The following is a 27,006-nucleotide window of genomic DNA, read 5'->3' as shown; positions in this document are numbered from 1 at the left end:
TCAGAAGAAAGATGGAGGTTGTCTGTCTCACTTTCATTGGCGATTAGTCAGGAACAACTATGTGAACGCTTTGTTTGTGTGTTTGTGCATTACATCTGAGCCTAGTTCCTCTTTCCCCTCCTGACATTCCACTTCCCGTCACAGCAGCCTGGCGCTTCCAGATAAGGCCTTCCAGTACGTTCTTCCTTCCTGTCATTGCTCTCTACGCCATCCAGCACCAATTCCACCCCACAGAGATCAATCCCACTGATAACAGCTTGCCACCAAAATGAATAATGGCTTCTCCACACTTCAGTACAAAGACTGAGGTTTGTGGGTGAAAAGCAGTCTCAGTGTGGAGAATATCCACGCTGAGCATGGGGTGGAGCATGTGAAGAAGCGACTCAAGTCTGCTGCTCATACTATGTCAGAGTGGCCTCAGATACTTAGTGAGCATGGATCAATAAGTTGTAACCTTTTGTGCTTGATGCATATTGTTAAGGTGCACCAAGGCTTCAGCAATGAACCTGGCAGAGGCTCAGTGAGAAAGGGTTTGTTAAAGCAGCTGATTAAGTGAGCACGTCCCATCCTCCTACATCTATATCCCTGCTGGTGAGGGGGAAGAGGGGCTCACTCGTAGAAAGAGAGAGAGAGGAAGAGAGGAAGAGCATTTGAAGCTCTCTCTCTCTCTGTTTCATTTTTACCTTTTGCACAAGCATACAGGTGCTTAGTAACTGAAGTTTGACCCCACTGTCTACTGTCCTGAGGGACTCTGGGTAACAGAGCAGGCGGTACACACAATGAGACTCTTACTTGCAAAGGAACAGCACTGACTTTGTTACCCCTCCTCCCCTTTTTACTCCATAACGAAGCATGAGCTGTAAAAGAGAAGTGAAGGGAGTGCTGCTGTGTGACGACTTTGTTCACTTTTCAAAAATATATTTTTCCCTTTCAAAAGATGCAGAAGAAAAAACATGAAACATGGAAATCTGGTTTATAGATGTGCTTTCTGTTCAATATGCTGGTATATGTACATTTATTTATGTTGTTTAGAAATAAATCCAATATTATTTACTGCAGAGCTCACACTGACAGCTCTGGCTTCTCTGAAAAAATCAGAAAATGCAAATTAGTCTGGAAGTTTCCTCAAGAATATGTGCATTAGTTAATGCTTGCATACTGTGTGAGGCAGACAGTATTGGAGTAATCTCAGATTTGATTCTTTTTTTAAGCATGAAATAATTATTAGCCCTGCGACAGGCTGGCGCTCGGTCCAGGGTGTGCCCCGCCTTAGGTCAGGCAAGTGTCAGGCTAGCAATACTGGCAGAAAACCAGATTCTGATGCGTTTAACGTTGTCCTACAAGACAATACATGAATCACAGGGGACAGTAAAACTGAGTGCCTGATAGCTTCAGTACTGATCCCAAAATGGAATTAAAAGTTGCATCAGTGCAGCAGTATGAGTCAGTACTTAAAAAAAATACACATCTATGAATTATTGCAGTTGTGAAAATATCCTAATAACCCCTTTAGCTAAATAATGAATGTATCCAGAATTAGTTCCATTTTTTTTGTAATGATGTTTAAGTAAAGATACAGTCATGTTTCATTCAACAAAAGAGACTAATTTAGCAGAAAGCCATTCACATTTTGCCTCCTGCAGCTCAGTGTTGTTGTCACAGTCACTGTCTATGTGTTCAGCACACAGCAGGCAGGACATCTGCTCATGCTGACAGAAAAGATCACATCATAGCAGCTCTCACATAACCTCACGGGTCACCTGTTGGTCCAAGTTTCTGGTTTTGTTGCACAGGCCACAAGCTTTGGCCTATTAATCCTTTGTTCTGAGCTTGGAAACCTAACCTTTTAGAGAGTTTCCTTACAATGGACATCAGATTCACCCTTAACATTACCTGGTGAGACCTCAGCAGATATTATCTTTTGTCTGCTCTTTTTTTCAGAGTTTTGCAGTAATTTTCAGTTCCTTACTCAAGGCACAAAATATATGGAGGAAACACCAGTGCTGTTTGGGGATTGCAATTTTTCTCTGTTTAATAAACCTGGCTCTAAAGGTTTAATGTTACTGATGCTGCATGTGAGAGCGGTGTTTATAGTCTGCCAACAAATTGGAGTCATTTCTATCCACAAAAATCTGCACTGATACCTTTAAATCTTACTATGATGGCAGTAGTACATATACAACATTTATTAATATTTGAATGTTTCAAAAGATTTATGTTGTAATGTTTAGTCAGTTCCACGTGTTAGCAGGTGGATGTCAGTGTACTGTTTGGATGTGTATGCTGTCTGCCAGATGCTGCCATCCATCTGCTCGAGCTCCAGATGTGTATGTCTCTTTGGAGAGTCTTACCACGAGCACTGCTTTTGAACATTGATGGGATTATGAGTGTTGAGACTTACCAAGGGGCCCTTGCTGCTTTCCCATCTTACCCAATCAACTCTGAGTGCAGCAGCGATGAGAAGAAAATCTACCATGGAAACACATCTGTCCTCATACACATGTGGGGTAACTATACATAAACATAGCCAATTTAAAATAATTGAATACTATAGTGCTATATACTGTGATCAGTGTCACTTATGTATGCTGGGCCATTAGTGCCAGTAATGACTGGCTTTATGGCAGTAATAGTGGCTATAGCATAATTATAATCTCTCTAGCTACAACAATAATTTTAGTATAAATATAGGTTCATTCAGTGAGATCATTTTGTAATAGATTCACAAACTGCTGTTATAGCAGAAATGATGGCCCACCACCCCCCAGCAGGTCATGGCAGCCACATGCAAGACACCATCGCTATTATTATACACGTGTTTCCTGTTTTAAGGAATGATAATGGTATATGAGTCCAAACCTCTCCTGAACTCAGTCACTGAATGACAAACAGTGAAAGACAAACAGTGTTTTCAGGCTCAAACTTCAGACAGCATCTGTCAAGATAGTTCAGTTTTATGTTCATTGCCAGAATTATTTCTGACAACCGCAAAATCCTCTGGACACAATGATAACATCGCCCAGCTGAAGACTGACTGAAGCAAAAGGCAACATGAGCAAATTCAGTCCATGTCTGGATTTTCATGAGTGTGATTTACTGTTTCTAAACAAGACTGGCAGCTTAAAAATGCGATTCTGATTTGTTTGTTTTTTTATTTGGGGGGGGGGGGGGGGGTTGCCTAGCTTTGAGAATCTTGATATCCTTTATTTGAGTAAAACGCCTTATGAAGTGAGGCCAACTGCAAAACAGTACGAACTAAGAGTGCCAGTCTGAAAGTTGGCTGGTGCTGGTGGAGAGCACAGCCTGACACATTATTTGGGTTGAGATCTGGTAACAGCAAAGGCCACAGCATATGATTCCCATAGTTTAACAAGTCATTTGCTGGGTCCATTAAAGATGGGCATCAACACATTGGAAAAGCCCACTCCAATCATTATTATCTCCAACATTTGCTGTCTGAATTTTGTTATATTTTGCATCATATTTTATAAACTCATCTTGTGTTTAATGTTTTAAAATCTTAAACTGCACAATAACTAGTTACCCTGTCCAGCTGCCAGCTTAGACGTAACAATAATAATAATAATGATAATAATGCATGCTAATAATAATGTAGGGTGCCTGTTGAAGCACTCAATACATCTTCAGTTTATCAAGACAACCTGAAAAAAATCAAACATGATGTAAATTACAGTGAGAAAAAGCTGTTTCAAATCAATGCAAATTTTCATGTAGGTGTCACCATTAGAATCAGGATCAAAAGAAATATTCTCTCATTCTTTCTCATGGCAAACAGCAGATGATTCCTCTGGTTACAAGAAGTCCAGTTGTATAAAAGGAAAACAGCACTTAAGCTCCCTTTACTAGGACCTTAGTAAACACTTTTCTAATGTCTCAGCTGCTAGTTTAAAGTTCATCAGATTTATTTTGTCAGTTATTTTTTATTATTTTTTTGGGAGGCTAGGCCAGTCTTGTGTCTCGATCCTATGAGCGTGCAGGATGCCTCTTTTTCTAAGTCAAACATAGACAAAGATTGTGTGCTAACAGTTTTAACACAACAGGACTCTACTAACCATTTAGTGTCATTGCAGTGGCAATTCAATTCAATTCAGTTTTATTTATAAAGCATCAAATCACAACATCAGTTGCCTCAAAGTGCTTTATATTGTAAGGTAGACCCTACAATAGTACATACAGAGAAAAACCCAACAATCATATGACTTCCTATGAGCAAGCACTTTGACAACAGTGGGAAGGAAAAACTCCCTTTTAATTAACAGGAAGAAATCTCCGGCAGAACCAGGCTCAGGGAGGGGTGGGGCCATCTGCTGCAACCGGTTGGGGTGAGAGAAGAAAGGCAGGATAAAGACATGCTGTGGAAGACAGTGAGAGATTAATAACAACATCCATCTTTTATATACAGCATATGTTTTTGAGCCATGATAGAGCGAGTATTTTGTCCCTCAGCATATCTGGAGTAAGGGGCCAGTAAGGGGCTGAAGACTTGGAAATGTTGACAGGTAAAGAAGTATTTTAAAATAATAACACTCAAAATGTGCCTCAGAATCAAAAGCACTGTTTAGTTGTTCACTTCTGTTTCTGGTGTCCGCATTAAATTATTTCCAGTAGTGTTCCCAGATGAGTGAAGTGAACTTTATACTTGTGGCCTGAAGGTGAAATCAATACTGAATCCTCTGAATGAGGAACACATCAGATCATGTTTTCCATTACATTAAAAGTTGGTTCTTTACTGTCACTTCCAAAGCCAGTTGGGGTAAAATGCAAATAGATAGCACTTCTGCCCCAGGTTTAAGGCAAGCAGACAATACGGAGTACTTGCTCAGAACCTGACTGAAGAAAATGAGCTTAAAATGAGGTTGTGTTTAATCCCAGCAACAATGCAAAGCTCTCCATTATGTTTGTCATAAGAATAAGAGGAGCTAAACTAAATTAAATCTGTGGCCAAGCTGTAAGGAAGGATACCATGTGCTCTAGATGTCCAGTCACATATTTCTGTATGAAATTTCTATCTTTGGTCATTGTTCCTGGTTCTCTGCCAGCACAGAGCTGACACTGAGCAAACTGCTATTTTTCCATAAACATTTCCTCCCAGTTCAGAGACTTACTTTATCAGACGGATGTCTCTCTAAATAATCTATCCACAAGTGGCTCTTTGATAGCTTGAATACCCAGGGGACTGTTACTCCTCTGTCCTCTCACTGTACTCAGCAAATAACCCAGTAACACTTGTTTATTGTGCTTATTGCCTCAATCATCAGGTGCTTTTCTTATTCTGAGGATGGATTTTCAACTTTCAACATCTTGTGCAAAAACAAAAAAGATGTTTCAGTTGCATTTAGGTTGGAAGGGATAAAGAGCAAAATGAGTGTTTCCTCTGGGGACAGTGAACTTTGCCTGTCACTTCCTGCCTCTTTGTTTCTGATGCCCTGCCCCCCCCCCTATGTGTTCTCTCTGGGATTGTGTACTTGCTAATTAGGATATACAATGTCTTCTGTAAGACGGGAAGACAGGATGTTTTTGAGGATGCTGGGCGTGCCTTAACATATTATTATATATTTTATGTTGACACGGTAGATATACAGCACATCTGAATGAACACCTATCAGTCATGGCTCTCCTTGTTCTTTACAAAGGTGCTGTTAGCATGAAACAGCTGTGCTAGCACCTTGCATAGGTTACTGGGATTTTGGTATGCTCATTTTGACAAAAATTACACAAAATAAGCTTTAAACTAAATGCCCTTAATAAAGGCCGTTCAATTTAAACAGGTGGGTGTGTCTCTCTAATGCTTTCTCTCAGTCTCTCGTCCAATCACCAGAGTTCATTATGTTATTATATCATTATGTTCTCCATATGTTGTCCAAAATAATGGGATAATCCAGAACATACACTCAATACCAGAAACCCATCTATGATTTTCTCCTAGCAAGTTCTTTGACATCTTCAGTTAGCATTATTAAGCGTCAGTCGCCCCTCCCCCCATCCACACCACTGCGATATCTTTGTGTCAAAACAAGATGAATGCCTCTTGCTCTCTTCCTGCAGAGCCCTTATCTTCGATTCAGAGCGCCGTCCTTTCCTCTCTCCTTCCTCGCTTCTTTCAAGGGTGTGCAAGACTACGCTCTAAATTATGGAAAAACCCAAACCCGTTTCCAACACCAAATAGTTACATCTTAAAAGATGAGCAACACTTAAAATAAGCAAGATAGAAGCTGTGAATCCTAATAAGAGGAAACTGTCAGAATCTCAAAATCCTTTGGGAAATTTAATGAGCCTGCAAGAATGAGCCAATCGTGATGATTAGAATCAGACTGCAATGAAGAACATGTGTCTTTACTGCACACACCTGATTGGGCTTTTGCTCACTAATGAAACAGGTGGTTTTGTCTCTCTAGCATGCAAACACACACACACACACACACACACACACACACACACACACACACACACACACACACACACACACACACACACACACCTAACCATGCAAACATCAGCATCTGCCACTGCTAGTTCTGAGAGCAGGGAGGCAGTTCTAATGCAGGGTGTGCATTGCACCATGGGAGGACCAAATGGCGTCATTATGGACCGTGTCCGCTCCTTCAGTGCCAGACAAGTTGCTTTCATGTCCCCCATATCCTAGTCTTTCTTCTGCTCCTGTGTCTTTTACAGCATATCGCTGTGCAGCCCGCTCTCCCCCAAAGGTCAGCTGATTCCTGATCAAAGCATTTCATAAGAGTAAAACCTTTTTGTTGATGATCAACATATCTAATCAGTTTCACTTCACTTTGTGCTGGTTTAGAGCTCCGTGCTCAGCCGGCATCAACAGAAATGCATTATGGATCAAGTGCTGCGATAACACAGCAGCTGAAGGCTGCTGTGTTATCGCAGCATGTAGCATGTAGTTGAGAAACATGCACATGTCTGTTGGCGCTCGTGTTACTGTCCTTACTTTTTATGTGTTTATGCTTCCAGCCAGGCCGCCAAATCCTTTCAATGGCATCCAGAAACTCAATCACCAGAATCTTGCGAGAATCACATCATAATCACGTGTTTTCCCAGAGAAATAAGCCCGATTCCAAGAAAACTAATGACAGTTCTGTGTCCTGCTGCCCAGAGCTGAATATAAACACAGGAAATGCCACCTGGCGCGTGTGCATTTTTCAAAGTGACACTGATTAACCCAGGGAGGCACCACAGTCAAATACAAACCAAGGTCTGTTTATCAGTGCAGATGGCAGCTTACGTGACATGCTAACTCCTAATTTGTTATGTACAGCACACGTTTCACATGGACTTATGGATCTTAGATTAATGCTTACTGTATTGTAACTTGCAATTGACTGTTAGTGTACGGATGGAAATTTGCCCATAGGTTTCTTTTTCTCTGGGATTGTCCTGAAATCTGCATTTATCATCTTAGCTTAGCTTATCTATGTGGTGTATTTCTGGAAATTGCCATCATTCCAAATTTAGCTATTTAGATAGCAAGCAAGTGGCAAATTACCTGATATCACTGTGACATGCCCATATGGAAAAGAAATCGAAAAAACTTGCATCACATTTGGCCTACTTCATATAGTGAATCATGTAAGGCTTATATGATTTACTCATGAAAGTGGCCACTTTCTCATTACTTTCATATATTGTTTTAGTAAGAATCCAAAACATACAAGTTTCATTTATATAATTTTTCAATGGATCTTATATCTGTTTCCACTCTTGTATGCTTTTCATACAAGTTTCACACAAGACAGATACAAACTTTATAAGATTTATATATATCTTTTCCATATGGGTGTTTATGTTAAAAACTTATTCAATCAGTAAGTTTCTACTCTTGGTTCACATAATAACAGTAAAGGGGGAAAAGCTGTTTGCTAGGCATATGTACTTGTCTGTATTTCATCCAGCTGTACGCTCAGGGAGTCAGAGAAGGACAAAGGTCCTAACATTGCCTACGTTGTGTGGAGAAAGGCATGTTTAATTATTGAAATACTGCAGTAGCATTTCTTGGAAAGCAAATAATTGTTTAGAGCTATAACAATAAATGTATTGTATCAAATATAAAAAATACAAGCTTTTATATAAACAGTAACAGTTGAGCCGTAAGAGTTTTTTCTATTATTCTTTGTAAAATAGCATATGCTACCCTTAAGAAAAGGTCAGTGAGTCAAATGTGGGAGTAGTCCAGCAGCTGAGAGTGTGTTAAAGGCTGTTGGTGTCTCTGTGTGGACAACTTCCTGTCTGACCCCGAATACTGGACTTCACTTTAATGCTGCCTACCAAGACAAACAGACTAATCCTGGAATATAGCTACGTCACAGCGCTATCAGGACGCCCAGCTTTTTCCTCCCTGCCGTCATCCACACAATGCAGAGGAAGTGTGTGTGTGTGTGTGCGTGTGTGTGTGTGTGTGTGTGTGTGTGTGTGTGTGTGTGTGTGTGTGTGTGTGTGTGTGTGTGTGCGTGCGCGCGCGCGCGCGTGCACTTGTGTGCAGAGGTTGTATGCGAGGGGCTGTCTGTGATTTTTATAGATGTATATATAGTATATAGTGTATATATAGCAGATGATGAGAACTTTCCCCTCTTCTTCCGTAAAGGGTCATTTTTCTATAAAGGCTTATTCAGTTCTACAGTCGTTTTAATCAAAGACAGTGCAGTCATTTTACTCCTTGCTCCTTTTCCTCTTTTTTGTCCAAACCTGCAGGGGAATTGGAGTTCCATTGTTTTCTGTCACCAGATAAGAAGCACTCTTTCAGACTGATGAGACTGCCTTTTTTTTTATCTGCATATGTTTAATAAGAGCTTAAAGCTCATGCCATTGGCATTATTTCGTAATTTTTCCTCCGTGGCCATTCCCACGATGCTTTGATCAGATGGAAGGAAGCTTCAAATTAACCAGAGCTGCCACTATTCTTGTTAAAGGCCTAGCTGCTTTCAAAAACCTGCACACCACAATGCAAAATAAGCACTGCCTCATAACATTAGAACAGGCGAATTATGTCTTATGTCACTATGTGATGTGCAGGATACTGGGATTACAATGATTGGGTGAATTGAAGGTGAGAGTTGTCTGTCTGTCTGTGTGTGTGTCTAAATTTCAAGATGTAAATTTTTGTTGTTTTTGTAAATGGTCTGTTGACCCATTTTCTGGCCTTTTTTTGCACATCGAAATCTGAGGCAACATTTATCTCTTTTTATTTAGACTATTAAATTTAGAGCTTGACATTTTCACTGGTCTTTCTTACAATAAAAATGAAATAGGATCTGTAGAGTTGCGCCAGTCACAACAACAGTCATCTCAAGGAGCTTAATAATAAAGTCTGAGTATTGGCTAGCTAAAATATGAAAAAGTCCAGCCATCCTGCAAAGTCGCATATTTGATAGAAAAATATAAAAATTAAATAATTTTACATTGGAAATTACAACAATGACAATTTGTGAATAGTAAAATACTTTTAGCATGAAGTTGTTAGTCAGAAAGTCATTTATGGACTGGTTCTTATGCAGCACTTTTTTACTGAGCACGCAAAGCGCTTTATACAACTTGCCTCGTTCACCCATTCACACTCATTCATACAAAACTTTTTGTGCTTAGTATATGACATTCACTCACATTCATACTGTGATGGATGTATCACAGAGCAACTTGGGGTTAGTATGTTGCTATCTTCATATTTTTATGTGAATATTTTTCATTTTTTAAGACACGAATTGCAACAATCTCAAATCTTTAAATGTTTAGAATCACAGATTTGCATTCATTATAGACAAGTAACATAGACAAGACTTATGGTCGCTTGGATCTGCAGCTGTACTGTAAACAAACACTTCACCCCTCTTTGACCAGAATTTTTACCAGTACATCAGCTCCTTGGCTGGTAACTGGTGGGATACCAGCAGACTAGTGGATCAGAAGGCTAAAATTAGCTAATAATCTCCAGTGATTTAAGCTACATTAGCTAATGTTTTTCAGGCTATTTTGTGAACAAATAAAAGAAAGCAGTCATGGAAACATCCCTACATTATCAGAACAGTTTGAATTTTTGCTATATTCCAGTTAAAGTGTGTTTTAAATCTACATCACTAATTTGTGTCATGAAAATACCTGTGCGTGTTCTTTCTGCCGCAGCCACCAAAGCCTTTTCATTGCTATTAATGAGAAACCAGCCTCTGTGTGAGCGCACTGTAACATCATGACCTCAACAACACATAAAACCTGTTTACATTCTATCACGTACTGTTGTAAACATACAAGAAAATATAACATTTGAAAATGATTCCATAAAATAATATACTAAAATATGTTATTATTAGTAGACTGCTGTTTTTAGGGGTGCTCTGGTCAAAACGAATCTAAACTCGCCCCATCGCAACTTTTTTGAGATGTGTTGCTAATATCAAATTTAAAGTGAGCAAATGAAAACGGTCAAATTTTGCAGATTAAGCCATTTTTTTGACATTTGAAATGTTTTCCATTGTGTATAAATACAGATTTATGAGATTTGAAAACCCTTGCAATTTGTTTTTATTTACATTTTACACAACATCCTCACTTTTTTGGAATGAAGGTTGTACCAATTTAAAAATCACAGGCTGCCCTAAAACAGGTATGTCTTTGGCACTATGTGAGACTGACAGACACATGGGGAACATGCAAACTCCACGCGGAAGTCAAGGTGCAGATCGTTCATTTTTCCATCACATGTATCACAGCCGTGTAACAGACTGGTGACCTGTTGAGACTGTACCCGCACGTTTGCCCAATGAAAGCTGGGAACTAGCACTTTTAACCTTAAGTCAAAGAAGTAGTTAAGAAGATGATGGATGGATGGATGGATGGATGGATGACCCTACCCTGTTCCTACATTCTATTATTACTATTATCATATATTATATGTAGGCAATCACTTGCATTAGTTGTATTTGTTGTTGACAGTTGCTGGTTTGTGTATCTGTCACATGAATAAAAGCAAAGTTCCTTCAGTTCTGATGTAGAATCGAACCGAATTGATCAAACGCAGTGTGTGAATATGGTGTAAATCCACTGGATAAATGATGATAGAGTAAAACGTAAGGGTTCCAGATGTAAAGGCAGAAACCGGATCACTAGAATTCTTTTATGCAAATGACCAGTAACATCTGCTGACATTTAGCTGGTATAATGGTTATCATGTTGACATCAGGGTAAGTGTGCTGGCATACATACACAGTACAGCTGAGACTCTTCATACACATTTAGCTGATGTGTCAAGCGTGAACAGCAACAACTTATGGTCAAAGCATCAGGACATTTTCTGATGCAGGTATCCAAAACAACCTGCAGGCCAGTATTTTAGACATCTGTTAAACAACAGGTACAGCTACTACTCTGCCTTTTTACTACTGGCCTAATTAGAGACAATGGTGAATTGGTAAATAGATAAATACATTTAAATTTATAGATGATTTTGATTGACATTTGAATTTAAATTCTTTACATTTTGCATAAATATGACAGTATTATGCTTGTATTAGGGAATTCTTTTGGCAGACTGACATACTGCCCTTAGGAGAGATATGACTTGTTACAACCAGCTTCTGATTCATTTTCCATTAGCCACCAGAAGGATTGTTTATGAAACAAAATCATATCAGAAGGGAAACATGTAAGGGCACATCTGATTGGCTAAAAGTTGCTGGTGATGAAAATGTTATCCGTACCCAAACATGACAAGCATGTCTACCATCTCCACTGCTGCCAAGTTACAATGAGCAATCACTTCTTCCAGATGTTAATTGGTTCGGCTCTCAAGGACAATGTGCAAGGACGGCGGAAGAACATATCAGCTGTGTCTCTTTGTAATTAGCAGTCAGCCCACAGGCTGAATAAGCATTCACTTTGCATCCCCAGATGTGTTTGTAGCTCTTTAGCAGACTGGAAGAGACCGGGATAATGGATACGTATTTTTGGTAGGTTGAAGGCATAAACATAAACCCTCCCGGCCTTTCGCTATCTCTGTTCTACCAATTAAGCAGCTGCCTTTGTCCTGCTCTCTTCTGTCACTCTCAGGGCATCCAGCTTTTGAGTGGCAGTTTGGTAGTTTGGCGGTTGAAAGAAGGAGACGACACATTCCTCTCTGCAGCAGTCCTAACATTGTGTTTCACCTTTAATTATCCTGTGAGGAATGGCAGTCTCGCAGTTATCAGAAGATGAGCTCTGCCCCAGACTTTGGCCCTGAGCCCGTTGTGTGAATGAGAAGTTCTGTGTGTGTGTGTGTGTGTGTGCGTGTGTGTGTGTGTGTGTGTGTGTGTGTGTGTGTGTGTGCCTGTTTAGATGTGTTTGTGGGGACCAAAAATTGGACGTTTACTATACTTGTGGGGACCAACAGCTTTATAGCCGTTATAGGGCCCAAAATCCTGATCGCTGCAAGTTTGAAGGCATTTTTGTGACTCATAATGTGGTTTTAGTGTCAGGATTACAATTAGGTTTTGGTTTAGGGTTAGGCATTCATTTTTGATGGCTAGGGTGAGCGGCTAAGGAAAGTACTATGTCAATCAGATGTCCCCACAAGAATTTGAATGTGTGTATGTGTGTGTGTGTATGTGTGTGTGTGTGTGTTAAAACTTGGACTTCTATTTTTATGAGGACTCGATGGGCTGTGGAGTGAGAATCAGAAAAAAAGTTCTGGATTATTTCTGCATATGTGTGGAGATTACAGCAAAATGATAGTTTGGGAAAGAGAGAACATTTTTGCTATGAATAACCTTAGACTTTGATGGATTTTTTCAGATGTTTTGAGGATACTGGACATCTTCACCTTGATTAAAAAAAAACTCTCAGCTTGAAGTTAGTTTTCAGTTTCTTCCTTAAATTTCCTCTTAATTTATGTTAAAAGATTAAATAAGATGCTTGGACAGTGCCACTGTTTCTGTCTTTCTTCTCATCTCTAATCAATTATTCATGGTGCTTTTGTTCTTTTTGTCCGTAAATGTGCTGTTAATGTTGCACAGACTGTGGATCTCAGTGGAACTAGCCAGACTATATTTGTGGACGGTGGAAAAAAAAACACATCTTTCTGTCTAGCTAAGCATACTGTACCACATCTTCAGAGCTAAAACTGTTCAGTCAGTATCTGTAATTACCGTGGTATGATGTCAAAGCATTATTTCAAGTTTAAAAGTACTGGGAATACTGATACAATAGTTGTCTACTGGTTTGTTGCAAGCCTTGTGAATTAGTGAGTTATTGCTGTCTTCTATAGCATTTCTTCATGGCCAGGTACAGTGCACACTGCCCAGTTCTGCTTTTTTGATTTTCTTTTCTTAAAGGACCAAAAAAATCTGCAACTATCAAATATTAATACACTGGATAAGCCAAAAGTCTTGTAGTAGACGTTAGTGGTATTGTTATGTGTCAAGTGTGAACAGCAACAACTTATGGTCAAAGCATCAGGACATTTTCTGATGCAGGTATCCAAAACAACCTACAGGCCAGTATTTAGACATCTGTTAAACAACAGGTACTAAGATGAACTTGGGGACTTTTTCAAATGTGAATGCAGCAATTCTGCAGGTTTTTGTCCGCTGGGGTTTTTTTTTTTTTGTTGTTGTTTTTTTGTTTTGGTTTTATTCATTTTATCGGGCAAGGCAAACATGAAGGATTTTCACAGGATGACCTTTGGTCATCAGGACCCAGACCATCTGGTTCTGTTGATCTTTAAGAGTTTTCCTCCTACTTTATAGATACAGGAACCACCAATCCAGCCTCAGATCTACAGAAAGTGGTCCAAGCCTTATCAGGGGAGGTTTATCTCCATGAGAAAGAGCACGTCATTGCATCTCCACCCATCCTCCAGAGACAGGGTTCAGTGGCAGTGGTGCTCCATGGAGACATCATTGCCACACTGTCATCTTCATCCAAGATCATGTGCTCTTTCTTCTTATTCTCAAATCTCTTAAATTAGCTATTTCTCCAAGTTAGACATTAAGAGATGTATTTGATGGTAATATTGCAACAGAGACATCACTTATGTTTGACACCATATCTTTTTTATTCTGTAGCTCACTTGCTTTAACATTTTAACCAAAGCAGCTGATAAGATGCTGACAGGAAGCAAACGACCCGCTCCACCCATCTTTTCAGCATGAAATACGTTAGTTAAGGTCATCCTCATCAAAGCATGGTTTCCGCTTCATCTACACTGAGGTCTGCTGAAGTAAACAGGGATCAGTCCGAAGGGTTTCCTGTAATTATCCAATTAGCACACACAGGAACTTGAGCATAGCACAGTATTTTCATCAAATCAACAACTCTGGCTCTGAGATTACATTGTAATCTAAATTAGTGACTCCTGTTCTGCTTTTGAGTTTTCAAAAGTAGAATGGGAGGCCTCTCAGCAGTTTGGATTGTAGAACACTTTGGTATACAGAGTTCATGGTTCACTCAACAAAGCAAAGGGTCATCAGCAGAGATGGGCAGTAACGCGGTACTGTGATCCGATTACTTTTTTCAAGTAACGACTAAAGTAAGGGATTACTATTGCAAAAAAGGTCTCATGACAATGACGTAAGCGAGTGCGACGTTCGTGGCAACTCCTGTGTGCAGATCAACAATGGATAATATAACGGGTGCGGCAGAGAGTATGAGCGTGCAGCGTTTAAAGCGTGGAAGTACTGACCTTACTTTGAGTTTGATTCCGTAAAAAGTGACAAAAAATATTAGCGTACGCTGTTCCCTGCGTGGGAGGAAAACTTCGCTTTACAGCGAAAAAACCCCTAAACTTCCGAGCAAGCACCGAGTGCGCTACCACGGAATGGGAAATTCACAGACAAACTCGCGGATTCTTCCACTGACCGCTGCAGCTCACCTGTACCAGGGCAAGCATCTGCCTGCTTTACAGGTGAAAATAGAGCAACAGGACCGCTGAGTCTTTTATTTATTTATTTATTTATTTATTTTTTGCTGTGGTTCACTTGCATTTATTTGAAAGACTGCGTGTGAACACAAAAAATTTTTTCTTTTATGTGCTCGAATGTGCAGAAAATAGGTTTAAATGTTAAACAAATTTCTTCTAGTCAGAATGTTGCATATAATTTAATTTTTGCTTGATGCATAAAGTTAAAAGATTAAAACTAATAAAACAAGCTTTAAAAAGAGACTTTTCCATTTGATTACATTTTGTATGATGGATTCTGAAGAAAAAGTAGAATTGGGCTGAAAGATCTATTTCTTTATCACCTCTTCAGGTTGTAAATCGTGTTTTTAAAAAGTAACTAAATAACTAAGTAATTAATTACTTTTGAAAATAAGTAATCAGTAAAGTAACGGGATTACTTTTGGGGGGAAGTAATCAGTAACTAATTTTTTCAAGTAACTTGACCTACACTGGGTCCCTGTTTTCTGGCCATGTGGTTACCTGCTCACCCACTGAGCTAAACTGGCACCCAGTAGCTTCACTTTCATTTCATCTGTCCAAGGGACATTTTTCTGGAAGTCTCATTGTTTGCAGACCTTCTCCCATGTTCTTCTTAGAGAAGAGTCTCTCCCCTAACTAGCAACTCTAACAACCCAGACGTTCTAGTTTTGTCTTCTTCTTGTTATTCTGAAATTAGGTTTCTGTAGTGGTATCAAGAATGGTTGGAAGGACATTTTGCACAGTTCACTATTCTTGATAGTTTTTACCCTTTCAGTGTGGTTATCACCAGCTTTGCAAGTACTACAAGTACTACAGAACTATAGCACTTATTACACTGGGGGACAACAGTGTAACTCCCACTTTTTTTCCAATTCAAATCTACCCTGTAATTAAGTCTGTCAACTCCATATCCAGCTTCCAAAGTGGTATTTCTACATATAGTGAAGAAACTGTTACTTTGAAAGAGAGAGATGAATAAAAGCTTCTCCAGCTAACCATAAAACACCTTGTTATATCAGACTTAGTGAAATAGCCCTATTAGATCCAGCGAGACCTATCCAGTCCTCATTACGCCCTTCAGTGAACTCGCTCCCATCTGCCCTGCCATCAGTCACCAAGGAATATTTAAAAGTAATTGTCATGAAGCGAGCAGAATAGATTTCAGACCTGCCACAGAGGGAAAGATTATGCCTCACTGACCACTTTAAGAGTAAATCTCAGTGGCCTTGTTCATTTCTCTATTTTTTCTGCCAAGTTTTTTTTTCTATACATGTTTCATCTTTTTTTTCAATGTAGTATGCTCTCATTGGAATCAGGAAGGATTTCTGTCAGAAAATCTTCTTAAAGCAGCACTTGGCAAGATTTTGATGGGGAAAAAATGCCCATGTGATCAGACTAAATCATGAAGCGCAGCTCATCCACACTAATGAGGAGCTGAAAATTTGGCCTGTTTTCCCCCACTGAAATGTTTGTGTCTGGGTCATCCCTGTTGGGAAGTCTTGTATTCCAGAGTCTTACCGCAAAGATTTGAAAGGATTCCGGCTAGGTGTTTTCCCAAACTTCTTGGCTTAAAAAGTGAACTTATCCATTGCTGGAGTTTCTAATTTGTGTCAAATAGAACAATTTCTGCATGGGCACACTATTCTCTGATCTAGTTTTACATCTATTCTAAATATAAACATTTCAAGATCTCTTGTTGCTGTTTTAGCTTTAGTAAAATCTTCTTCATCCCAGAGAGTCTCCGTTTCTCTTCCTTCCCTTCATCCAATCTGTGAGACATGCAGCAGCCTCTCATTGGGCTCCCTTTAAGCTTATAGCAATCATCAGAGAGCCACTCCACAGTGACTCATTGCATTTATATTTAAGCCTCTTTCTGTCATCTCTACATGTCCACTGATCCAACCATCCATCAGTCAGCACCTCTACAAACAACAGGCCTATCTCACTGCTGCACCAAATCTTCTTATGGCCTAAAGAGCCATTGACACAATGGATCTCTGCTTCTCCTTGTTTTCTCCTTTCACCGTTTTTAGCAACATTTATTCTTACGCTAACCTTCCACATCTTCCCTTATTTAGTCTATCTTATGGCTTCACTAGTGTGATTCTTTGTTAGAAGCAATGTTCCCAAAGGAGCATAGCCCACACATTCTCTCATCACTGTCACTTATCTACTCCATCTCCACAGTGACTGAGAAACTGATACCTACACCTCCTCTCTATAGAGATCTCTTTACATGGTGCATTGTTGCCATTCACGTTTCACCTGTATAATTTAGAGCTGGAGAAGCAATAAAGCACAAGAGATGTTCATTAGTCCAACAAGTCCAAATCCAACAAGATATTTTGCCAAATCTGTGATGCTTTAAATTGAGCTTTAAATGCTATAAATTTAGAATAATTCAGCTTATAATGGGTTTCAACTGTGTAAATTTCTATAGCTTTTGGCCACAGGGGGGCGCTCCTTGCTCAGTGCCAGAGACTGTCTGTTGAAAATAGAAAAGCTAAATACTGTAATGAAATAAGCAACTCTGTGTCCACTACAGAAACAAACCTGGTTGGCTTTATTTTGTTTTTATCATCAGCAGTCTAGTTGCATTAAAAGTCTGTTTTTCCGTTCTCAAATATTTTTTTGAGAAACAATTCAAAATTCAAATGAATTTTCTGAGAATTCATTTGATTGTGCAGTTGCAATAATGGCAGTTATTGATTAACAGTAGTTCTAATTAAACATTTGACATCCACAACATCATAGTGCTGTTTTTTAATATTATCTGTTTGTTAGTTTTGTGTTTCTGTTGCTCCAGAGTAGCCATAATGCAGTTAATTGACCTTAAAAAAGCCCAGATATTCAGTACATCATTGCACAATGCTGTATAAAAAACCTACAATCAATATTTTTTTCTGATTAAAACTATTTCAATTGTTAGGATTTTAATAACTACAAGTCACGTGCCTTGACCTCCACCCCTCTGCTTTGAATATTTAGCCACCACAGAAATAGTGAGTTGTTTCAGGTAATAGTTTGCTTGGGAAGCCTCTTGTTGATTGGACTTGATTACATCACTTCCTTTACATGTAAATAGTTTTGTTGCGGTAACAACTGTGGCATCTAAATAATGGTACTAATTAGCAGGAAGGTACTGCTGTGCAGTGAAGAAAGCTAATCCATAATGCATGACTTTTATTCGTGTATAAACAGCTTGTTTCAAATGTCTTTTTGAAACTATAATGTGGGGTATGAAGAATGTTTGTCCTGTCAATTTTTATAATGTGCCTACGCCTTTCAAATTTCAACATAAACAACTGCTGATGTGATTTGTTGCTATATAAATGAAACTGAATTGAACTGAACATGCCATGGTTCTAATCAATACACACAAACATACAGTGCACTTTAGACTTGGCAGCCATGTTCCAGGTGCTCGTGTCCTCGTGACAATTCACAACAGCCTCATGGCAATTTATATTATAAGGTAAAGCCCCTACAATCACTCTGTGCCCTGTGAGCAAGCACTTGGTGACAGTGGGAAGGAAAATCTCCTTTTTACCAGGAAAGACCTCGGATACAACCAGGCTCATGGAGGGACAGCCATCCATTGAGATAAGTCATGGGCAAGGGGAAAGAGAAGAGAAGAGAGTTCCCAGTTATTAAATACAATAGTGTTGTATAAACACACAGAGAGTGGAAAGAGATGTGTGAAGAAGAAACATAAAGCGCCCTCAGCAGCCTAACCTTTGCAGCATAAATAAGGGAAGGTTCAGACTCAGCTGATACAGTCCTAACTAAAAGCTTTATCAAAAAGGAAGGTTTTAAGTGTATTTCAAAATTAGAGTGCACATATGCTCTTCATCTAAACTGGGAGCTAGTTCCACAGGAGAGCGGCCTGATAGCCAATGAAGAGCAGCTAATATGGGAAAAGTCCACTTAGTACTCTTGATTCAAACCACTCCAGTACAATTCCTTTAATACTAACAGTGTGTTTAAATCGCTGTAGTAAAATACTGTGGTCAACAGTATCAAATGGACAAGCACTGAGATGCTTGTCCATTTGATACTTTTTGACCACTGTCAAAAAGTCATGCTCCAGTGTGTGTGTGTGTGTGTGTGTGTGTGTGTGTGTGTGTGTGTGTGTGTGTGTGTGTGTGTGTGTGTGTGTTAATTTATATTGGGTTCACATACTTTCTGCATTTCTCTGTTATGGGTCCCTGAGAAAAAAAGGTGAGATATGTGGTTTCTGTTGACTAATTCCATGATTCAAACCACCCTCATTTTGTAGGAGAGACTGACATTCCCCTGAGAAAACCTTTGAATACAGTAAACACAAATTATGCACAGTTGGTGACTGGGGTTTATAACCTCTGTCATTTATTTGTCATATTTATCAACTACTTAAATGAACACTTTAACTAATAAAAACGTGTCACATATAAATATGTAAGCGAAAACCTTGTTTTTTTCTGATTTGGTCGTGTGTGCTGCAGATGTGTTTTGGCTCTCTGCTGCCTCTCTGTGGTCTTAAATAAACATTACATTTCACTGTGATAGTGCTCTCTCTATTCAGCTTGATTTCATTATCACTATTGCGTTAAATCCAAATAACGCACAAGTTCATCTGTGATAACATCTGTGGTAATGTAACATTATAAACTGTGTAAGAAGAGCCGCATGCATATAAAATCATGGATACGGTTTTAATAATGTCCTTGAAGCAAACTTTTTTCTTCAATGGCAATTATTAAAAAGAAGCTAAGCAGATCCTCATTAATCTTATAATATCATTCTGCTTATAACCTTTTTATTATAAAAAATATGACATCAAACATGAAACAGGCATGAGAAACAAAGAACAATCCAAACAGGTTTCCTGCTGCACCTTCAACTGTACAGGTAATGATTCAGAGTCAGAATTCAATTCAATTGAATCACAACATTAAGGCAGTTTATACTGTAGGATAAACCCTGCGGTATTACATAGAACATTCTAGCAACTGGAGCAAGCACTTGGTGACAGTGGGAAGAAAAAAACCTCTTTTAATAGGAAGAAGCCTCTGCTCTGGGAGCGACGGCTTCTTCTTCTACCACGTCTGGTTGGCTGTGAGGGGGGCAGACAAAAGACACACTGTCTGAGAGACAGAGATTAACAATAGAAATTAATATAGAGATTACAATTATTGATTACATGTACAGTGGTGTATAAAAGTAATAAAAAACTGTGATTTTTACAGTGTGTTTTTTCCCTTTCTTCCTTCATCCAGGCATATGGGCCAACTTTTTAATACCCCTGAAAAATGGAGAAGTGATCGAGGGTCAGTATGTGGAGCTGCAGGCCCGGTACACTGGCGGCAACCCAAATTCCAAGAGTATCGCGTGGAACTTTTTGATGCCTAACACCAGCCAGATGAAGATGGTAAGGAAACAATTACACTTAGGTCTAATATATATCAAGCCAAGACAAGAAAAGACTTAAAGGTTTCTAATACTACTGTGCTGTGCAGATAGATGATCCAAAAGGAGGATCACAATCAAATAGATTTAGGGGAAGAAAGAGAACTCAGGAAGGAAAAGGATACAGGGTTTTTTTTTTATTATTTCCCTTAGTGTCTCACCTTACTTTACTCTTTACAGGAAGAAACATTCATTAAATGTAAAAACATTTTCACTGATAAAAGAACAAAACTTAACTGCAATCTATTCAGAGTTGTATGTGTTTAGACAAGATAAAGTGAGCAATTCCCCTCTGACAAATTGTTCAATTCTATTGTATTTTATTTATACAGCACCAAATCACAACAACAGTCACCTCAAGTCACTTTATAGTGTAAGGTAGATCCTACAATAATAGAGAGAAAAACCCAACAATCATATGACCCCCTATGAGCAAGCACTTTGGCAACAGTGGGAAGTAAAAACTCAGTTTTAACAGGAAGAAACCTGCGGCAGAACCAGGCTCAGGGAGGGGCGGGGCCATCTGCTGCGACCAGTTGGGGTGAGAGAAGGAAGACAGGATAAGACATGCTGTGGAAGTGAGACAGAGATTATTAACTAGAAATAATATGTATATAAACACATAGTGAGCGAGAAAGGTGACTGAAGAAGAAATACTCAGTGCATCATGGGAATCCTCCAGCAGCCTCAGCATAACTCAGGGTCACCTGATCACGCCCTAACTGTACTACTTTAGCAAGAAGGAAACTCTGAATCCTAATTTTAAAAGTAGAGATAGTGTCTGTCTCCCCAATCCAAATCTGGTTCCACAGAAGCGGGGCCTGAAAACTGAAGGCTCTTCCTCCCATTCTACTTTTAAATATCCTAGGAACAACAAGTAAGCCTACAGTCTGAGAGCAAAGTGCTCTAATGGGGTGGTATGGTACTAATTATGTAAGTAACTAAAATTTGACAAAGTGATATTTTTTCCAAACTGCTAATATATGTTTCCTATGCATAATATAATAATAGTAATATGGAGAAAATAATTGACAAGAACCTATTGTGCCTTTTCCAGCTCTTGGTTTTGTTTTTGAATGCTATTAGAGTTGCTTGGCATCATTTGTAGTTGAAAGTAATCATAAATACCAATGCATGAGTTCTTGGTGCAGCCCCTCAGTTCATCTTCTCTTTTAAACAGACAGTTTTTGCTCCTCACCGTTCTTACCTTTAAGGTAACAGGCGATGATGCTTTTAGATCACTGTGGAGTGATTTTGGCCCACTCTTCTTTGCAGAATGGTTTAATTCTTTCACATTGGAGGGCTTTTGAGAATAAACGGTCTGTTTAAGGTCTTGCCAAAGCATCTCAATCAGATTTAAGTCCGGTCTTTGACTATTTTGATCACTCCAAAACCTTCATTTTTTCTTTTGCTGCTATGTTCTGGATCACTTTCCTGGTGCTTAACTCAAATGTAATTGAACTTCAGAATACAAGCTGATGGCAGGAGCTTTTCCTTCAGGATTCTCTGGTATAAAGCAGAATTCAAGGTTCCATCAGTTACAGCAAGTGATCAAGGTCCAGACCATCAGGTGACTAGATTACTCAAAGAAAACAGATTTTAATCTAAGAACATCTTTACTTTTTACTGTAAATGATGCATCTGCCTTGAACCGTTCTATTTATACTGTATTTCAGCCCCTTCCACTGCAGAGATACATATGCTGGAACTAGGTTTTATATCAGGCTTCTTTTGTTGTGTTTTGTTTTTTATTGTACAAGAGCCATATTCGTTAGAATGTAGTATTTATCTAACAATACAGACCTGCATAATTTGTGTTAATTAAATTGCAGAGAATGAGAGCTGAGAATTTATAGATCAGGTTCAAGAACATTAATATTACTGTTTAATTTGGCCTTATAGGTGGAAATGTGAAGGTTAGATTTTATTTTATTCACAACTGAACATAGAAAACATGTCCAATGTTTAAACTGAGAACGTACCTTTTTAAAGTGTGGGCTGTGAGTCCGCCGTGCACTGTTTACCTCACCTGCCGATATGCGTCATGTGTAGTTGCTTTGGAGGAGGCTGTAAAACTTTGTGTAGAGTCCAGTAAAGGTTGATGAGTCAGTGAAGCTAACTTCTGTCCAATGTCAGTGATACTAAGGTGAGTTGTTGAAGATGTCCTGAACTTTCCTCTGTAAGCACTGCTGATTTTACCAGTGTTAGTGAAACTTTCTTTTCTTTAAAGTCTTGCACTTGGACATTTAGCAAATAAATCTCTGGAAATGTTTTGGATAAATACAAAGTCCATTACATCCCTGACCTGGATGTCAGTGACACAGGTCAGTGATATCTGTTATGCACAACTACTTCTTCGTGTGCTTTCTTTTATGTACTAAAAGACCCCAAAAAAACCCCTTTTTTTAATCTTCTTTTTGTTTCATGTGACGCTTGCTTTCTGTCCTTCTGTCCAGATCATCTCCTACACCGACAACGAGGTGAAGGTGTTTGACGGACAGTTTAAGGGCCGTGTCGGTTTCCTACATCAGATGCCATCATCAGATGTGTCGTTCTACATCAACAACACCCGGGAGTCCGATTCAGGAAGCTACATCTTTCAGATTGTTAATGATGGTATTACTGAAACGGTTACCCTGGATGTGAAAGGTAAGGGAAATTCACCCGTTGCACAGCTGTACTTCTCAGATTCACTGTGAAACAGTAAAACAGAAAGTCTTGTAATAAAACATTACATAATCCTCTCCCCTCAGTCCCTCCTTCTGTTCCGAAGTGCTCTATGACAGGGAAGCCAGAGGTAAAAGGAAATGTTACTCTGATCTGCATGTCCAGCTCTGGGAAACCTATTCCTTTGTACAAGTGGAAGAAAACCAGCCCCACCTCTGAGGTCTTCTTCTCACCCATGCTCAGTGAGTGCACAGCGAAAAAACAAAGAGTCATTGTTTGCTATAAATGTGAATTATTGATAGAAAAAGCAGCCTGCACACCGTCTTTTGGGATTGTCACTTAGCACATCTTTGAGAACTGTTATACATGTGAAATAATGTGTCTTCATGTGTGTTTGACTGTCTTTTCCATGTAAACTGCTGTGTTAGATGAGAAGACTGGCACTCTGAAGCTGAACAACCTGAGCAGCAACATGTCGGGGAAATACGTGTGCACAGCCAGCAACACGGTGGCAGAAAAGAGCTGCGCAATCGACCTGCACATTACCAACTGTACGCAGCAAGTGTAACCCTGGTTATGGTTTATTAATAAAAATAAGTGATGAAAAATAGTTATGGACCACACATTCAGATACACTATTATCAAGCATGAACAGCGAGCATCGATGTAATTAATTATTTCTGTTGGACACGATCATATCCTACTAATTTCTTATGACTGCTGACACGTCATAAGAAAACTAAATGAATATGCAGCGAACTTTCTTACATATATATTAAAATATTACAAATATACAATAATTTAGCAAAAGTATCATTATAAACCCCTATCACTCATGACTTACACAGATTCAAAGTAAAAAACAAACCCTGTTTGCCAGACATGTTTAATGTTGCTAGCATAGGGCTGTGACATTTTACATTGTAACCATTAGCTTAGCTGACTTTTCTATTCAGCAGCTAAGAAAATTATACTTTTGTCAAAGTTGGCTGAATTTGTCTTACTTTAACATGAGTCTGGACAGTCAACCATGCCCAACACAACCTAGCGTCCTGGGAATATATAATGTTGCAGAAGCCTGAAAACAATGGACAGCGGTAAATTAGTGATCAACATCGCAGCATTATTGTAGTGTCTTTACATTACAATATAAAGCGCCTTGAGGCAACAGCTGTTGTGATTTGTCCCTATATAAATGAAACTGAATTGTAGCTTAAAACTGATTTGCTAGGCCACAGCACAACTGGTCACCTGATTAGTCCATCTCTATGTCAAACAGAAAGGACATCTTTACATGACTCGAATATAAAACATTAATCTGCTTTTCTAGCCAGTGCTGTACAAGTACTATTGATTCTACACGAAATGAGGTAATAAAAGTGTTTTTAAATTCTTTGAGATAGTAATTGTATGTTCTTTAATTCCAGCCAATAAAGTGGGGGTGATTGTTGGTGCCACAGTTGGCTCAGTGGCTGGCTTCATCTTCCTCCTTTTTGTGTGCCTCGCTTTTGTCTTCGTGATAAGGAGAAGAAACAACGAGGATGACTTGGCCAATGAAATCAAGTGAGTCAGTGTGGCTTAAATGCAAGCAGAATTTTATCATTTAAAATTCGTAACAGCATCTCAGCTGGCCAGCAGATCTGAACCAGGACCCTTTTGCCACAGTGCTAAACAGTGTCAGTTCAGGCAAGTCATAAGTGGCAGCGTTGGTAGATGAAGTTCTTGTTGCTGCTGCTTTGAATCAAATTCATTTTAGTCCTTTGCAGATGACCCAGGTTTTACTTTTGACATGTACCAATTGCACAGGAATGCACATTTTGATCTTGCACATTTCTCAAACTAAAGTGATTCTATCACACCTGTTTAAGAAGCCTGTTTTTCAGATTTAATTTTCATATCCTGTGATAGCAGAAACAAATTACCATAGTTTCAAGATTTAATGAAGTACTCCATTTCAGTGTTACTGTGAACTAATTATGCATTTCTAAAAGTAATCTACACGCCACAAATAAGTAATCCTGCACCTCGATGTCTACAGGGAGGATGCTCAGGCTCCCAAGCGTGTGTCATGGGCTAAGAGCGGCATGGGTTCTGACATCATCTCCAAGAATGGCACCCTGTCCTCCATCGCCTCCAGCCCACACCACAAAGAGTCCTCCCATCACCACAACAACCACCACCACCACCTGCAGCAGTATCCACAGCGCCCCCCCTCAGACACTGCATCCATCATCACCGCCACAGGCAGCAATGCCGGCTATAGACCGTCCCGCCACCAAGGGGCCTCCACTCCCACCCATTACAGCTACAACAACAACACCACCCTGCCACGTGAACAGCCATTGTCCCCCGAGGCCGGCAGCAATGGCGGTTCCATGCCCAGACCCGAGCGCTACACCCAGTTGCCTCAGGCACAGGCGCTGCCGCAAACGTACAACCAGCCTCGGCTGCAGCTCCAGACCGCTCCCTCCCCGCCACCACTACCCACCTCCACCATCATGGCCTCCAACATCACCCGAATGGGAGGCGTGCCCATTATGGTTCCTGCACAGAACCAGGCCGGATCTCTAGTCTAGCATGAGCTAAGGGAATACTCTCACAAAGGATCAATTGCTGATTTTTCAAAGGGACTTTAATATTTAGCAAAGAATTTAAAATGAAAGGTCATTTACTGATGCCAACAAGCTCTCAGACACACTGTTTACTTCCTTTAAGAATACTTACTTATAGTTCTTTTGTACTCTGTATGCACTGTACACATTTGAAACTATGTATAGATATGATTTTCATACATTTGTCCAGTATCATCTTTTCTACTTTATGGATTTTAATGTTTTCATTTTTCATATTTAGATTTTTAAATGTAATTTCTTCCAAACTGTTTTCCTCCTGCCATTTACTAACCGCAGCTGGAACGCTGTGTGTGCTAATCTCACGGACAGAAAAAAAAGAGCACCAGCATGCTACACTTTATCCATTGTCTTTATTTAGAGAAACTACCTGAAGGACTCATAGGTCATTACTGTTTAAGAAGGAGAATGTTGCTCATAAACACTGGGTTTAATCTATGTATTATTAACTCTATTTCAGCACCAGACATCAAAAGACAACATAATGTGTTGTGTGATAAAGTTTGCCCTTGCAAAGTATCCTAATCCTTTTTCTTGGCTTTGCTTCTGTTGGGTTTTCAACTTGCTTTCAAAATGCTTTTAAACTCACTTCTTTAAATACAGATGAGCAAAAGCTTCTGATAATACTGAGCTGTTTAGGACTGCAGAACAGTAAATTTGCTTATATTCTTGACTAGTACTAATAACCAGTGTTGGGGAAGTTACTTTGAAAAGGTAATTAATTATAGTTACTAGTTACTTCTTCAAAAAAGTAACTGTTAGTAACTGAGTTACAATATTCTAAAAGTAATTAATTACTTGAAAAGTAACTATTGCGTTACTTTATAAAAATGTTTAACCCTCTGGGGTCCAGGGTATAATTGGCCATTTTAACCACTTCTGATTTGACCTCTACATTTCACCTTTAAAAACTGTTTACTTGTTTGGTATCATTCTTTTCAGCACAACCTCACGTGTCTGAATTTCCAGTTATGTTTTCATTTTGACATACTGTATTAACACAATTGATCTAAAATCAGACAAAAAACATAAAATCAGAGTAGAAAAAGTTATATTTTTTACTGTAACAACAACAAACATGTTTAATGAATTATATTTCATAACTTTAAATGCAAATATAAATTGTCAATTTTAAAATCCTATGCACAAGTTTTGCAAACAACAACGTTATTTGCATCCATTTACCTTTTACCTTGATTTTTTAAATAACCATTTCAAACTATTTACAGAACAATCAGTTGTTCTGCATTCAATAAGATGCAACACAAATTATTTGTGCCACTCCAAAAACACAATTTCTGTCCACTATAAAGGAGAACATCACAGCCTGATACCTGCAGG

General features: G+C 39.1%; 1 protein-coding gene across 1 annotated transcript in view; it reads left to right on the top strand.

The window, feature by feature from the left end:
- The window catches only part of LOC308386700 (endothelial cell-selective adhesion molecule-like), a 51,341-nt gene extending 25,151 nt beyond the window's left edge, over positions 1–26,190 (top strand). The window contains exons 2-7 of the mRNA XM_080866426.1: positions 20,179–20,330; positions 22,825–23,017; positions 23,122–23,277; positions 23,464–23,586; positions 24,463–24,598; positions 25,074–26,190. Coding sequence (XP_080722552.1) covers positions 20,179–20,330; positions 22,825–23,017; positions 23,122–23,277; positions 23,464–23,586; positions 24,463–24,598; positions 25,074–25,611 — 1,298 coding nt within the window. The 3' untranslated portion in view covers positions 25,612–26,190. The remainder of the gene's footprint in view (positions 1–20,178; positions 20,331–22,824; positions 23,018–23,121; positions 23,278–23,463; positions 23,587–24,462; positions 24,599–25,073) is intronic.
- Positions 26,191–27,006: the final 816 nt, after the last annotated feature.

This window comes from Rhamphochromis sp. 'chilingali', assembly GCF_963969265.1.
Source record: "Rhamphochromis sp. 'chilingali' genome assembly, chromosome: 19".
Taxonomy (NCBI): domain Eukaryota; kingdom Metazoa; phylum Chordata; class Actinopteri; order Cichliformes; family Cichlidae; genus Rhamphochromis; species Rhamphochromis sp. 'chilingali'.
This window is presented reverse-complemented; position numbering and strand designations above follow the sequence as displayed.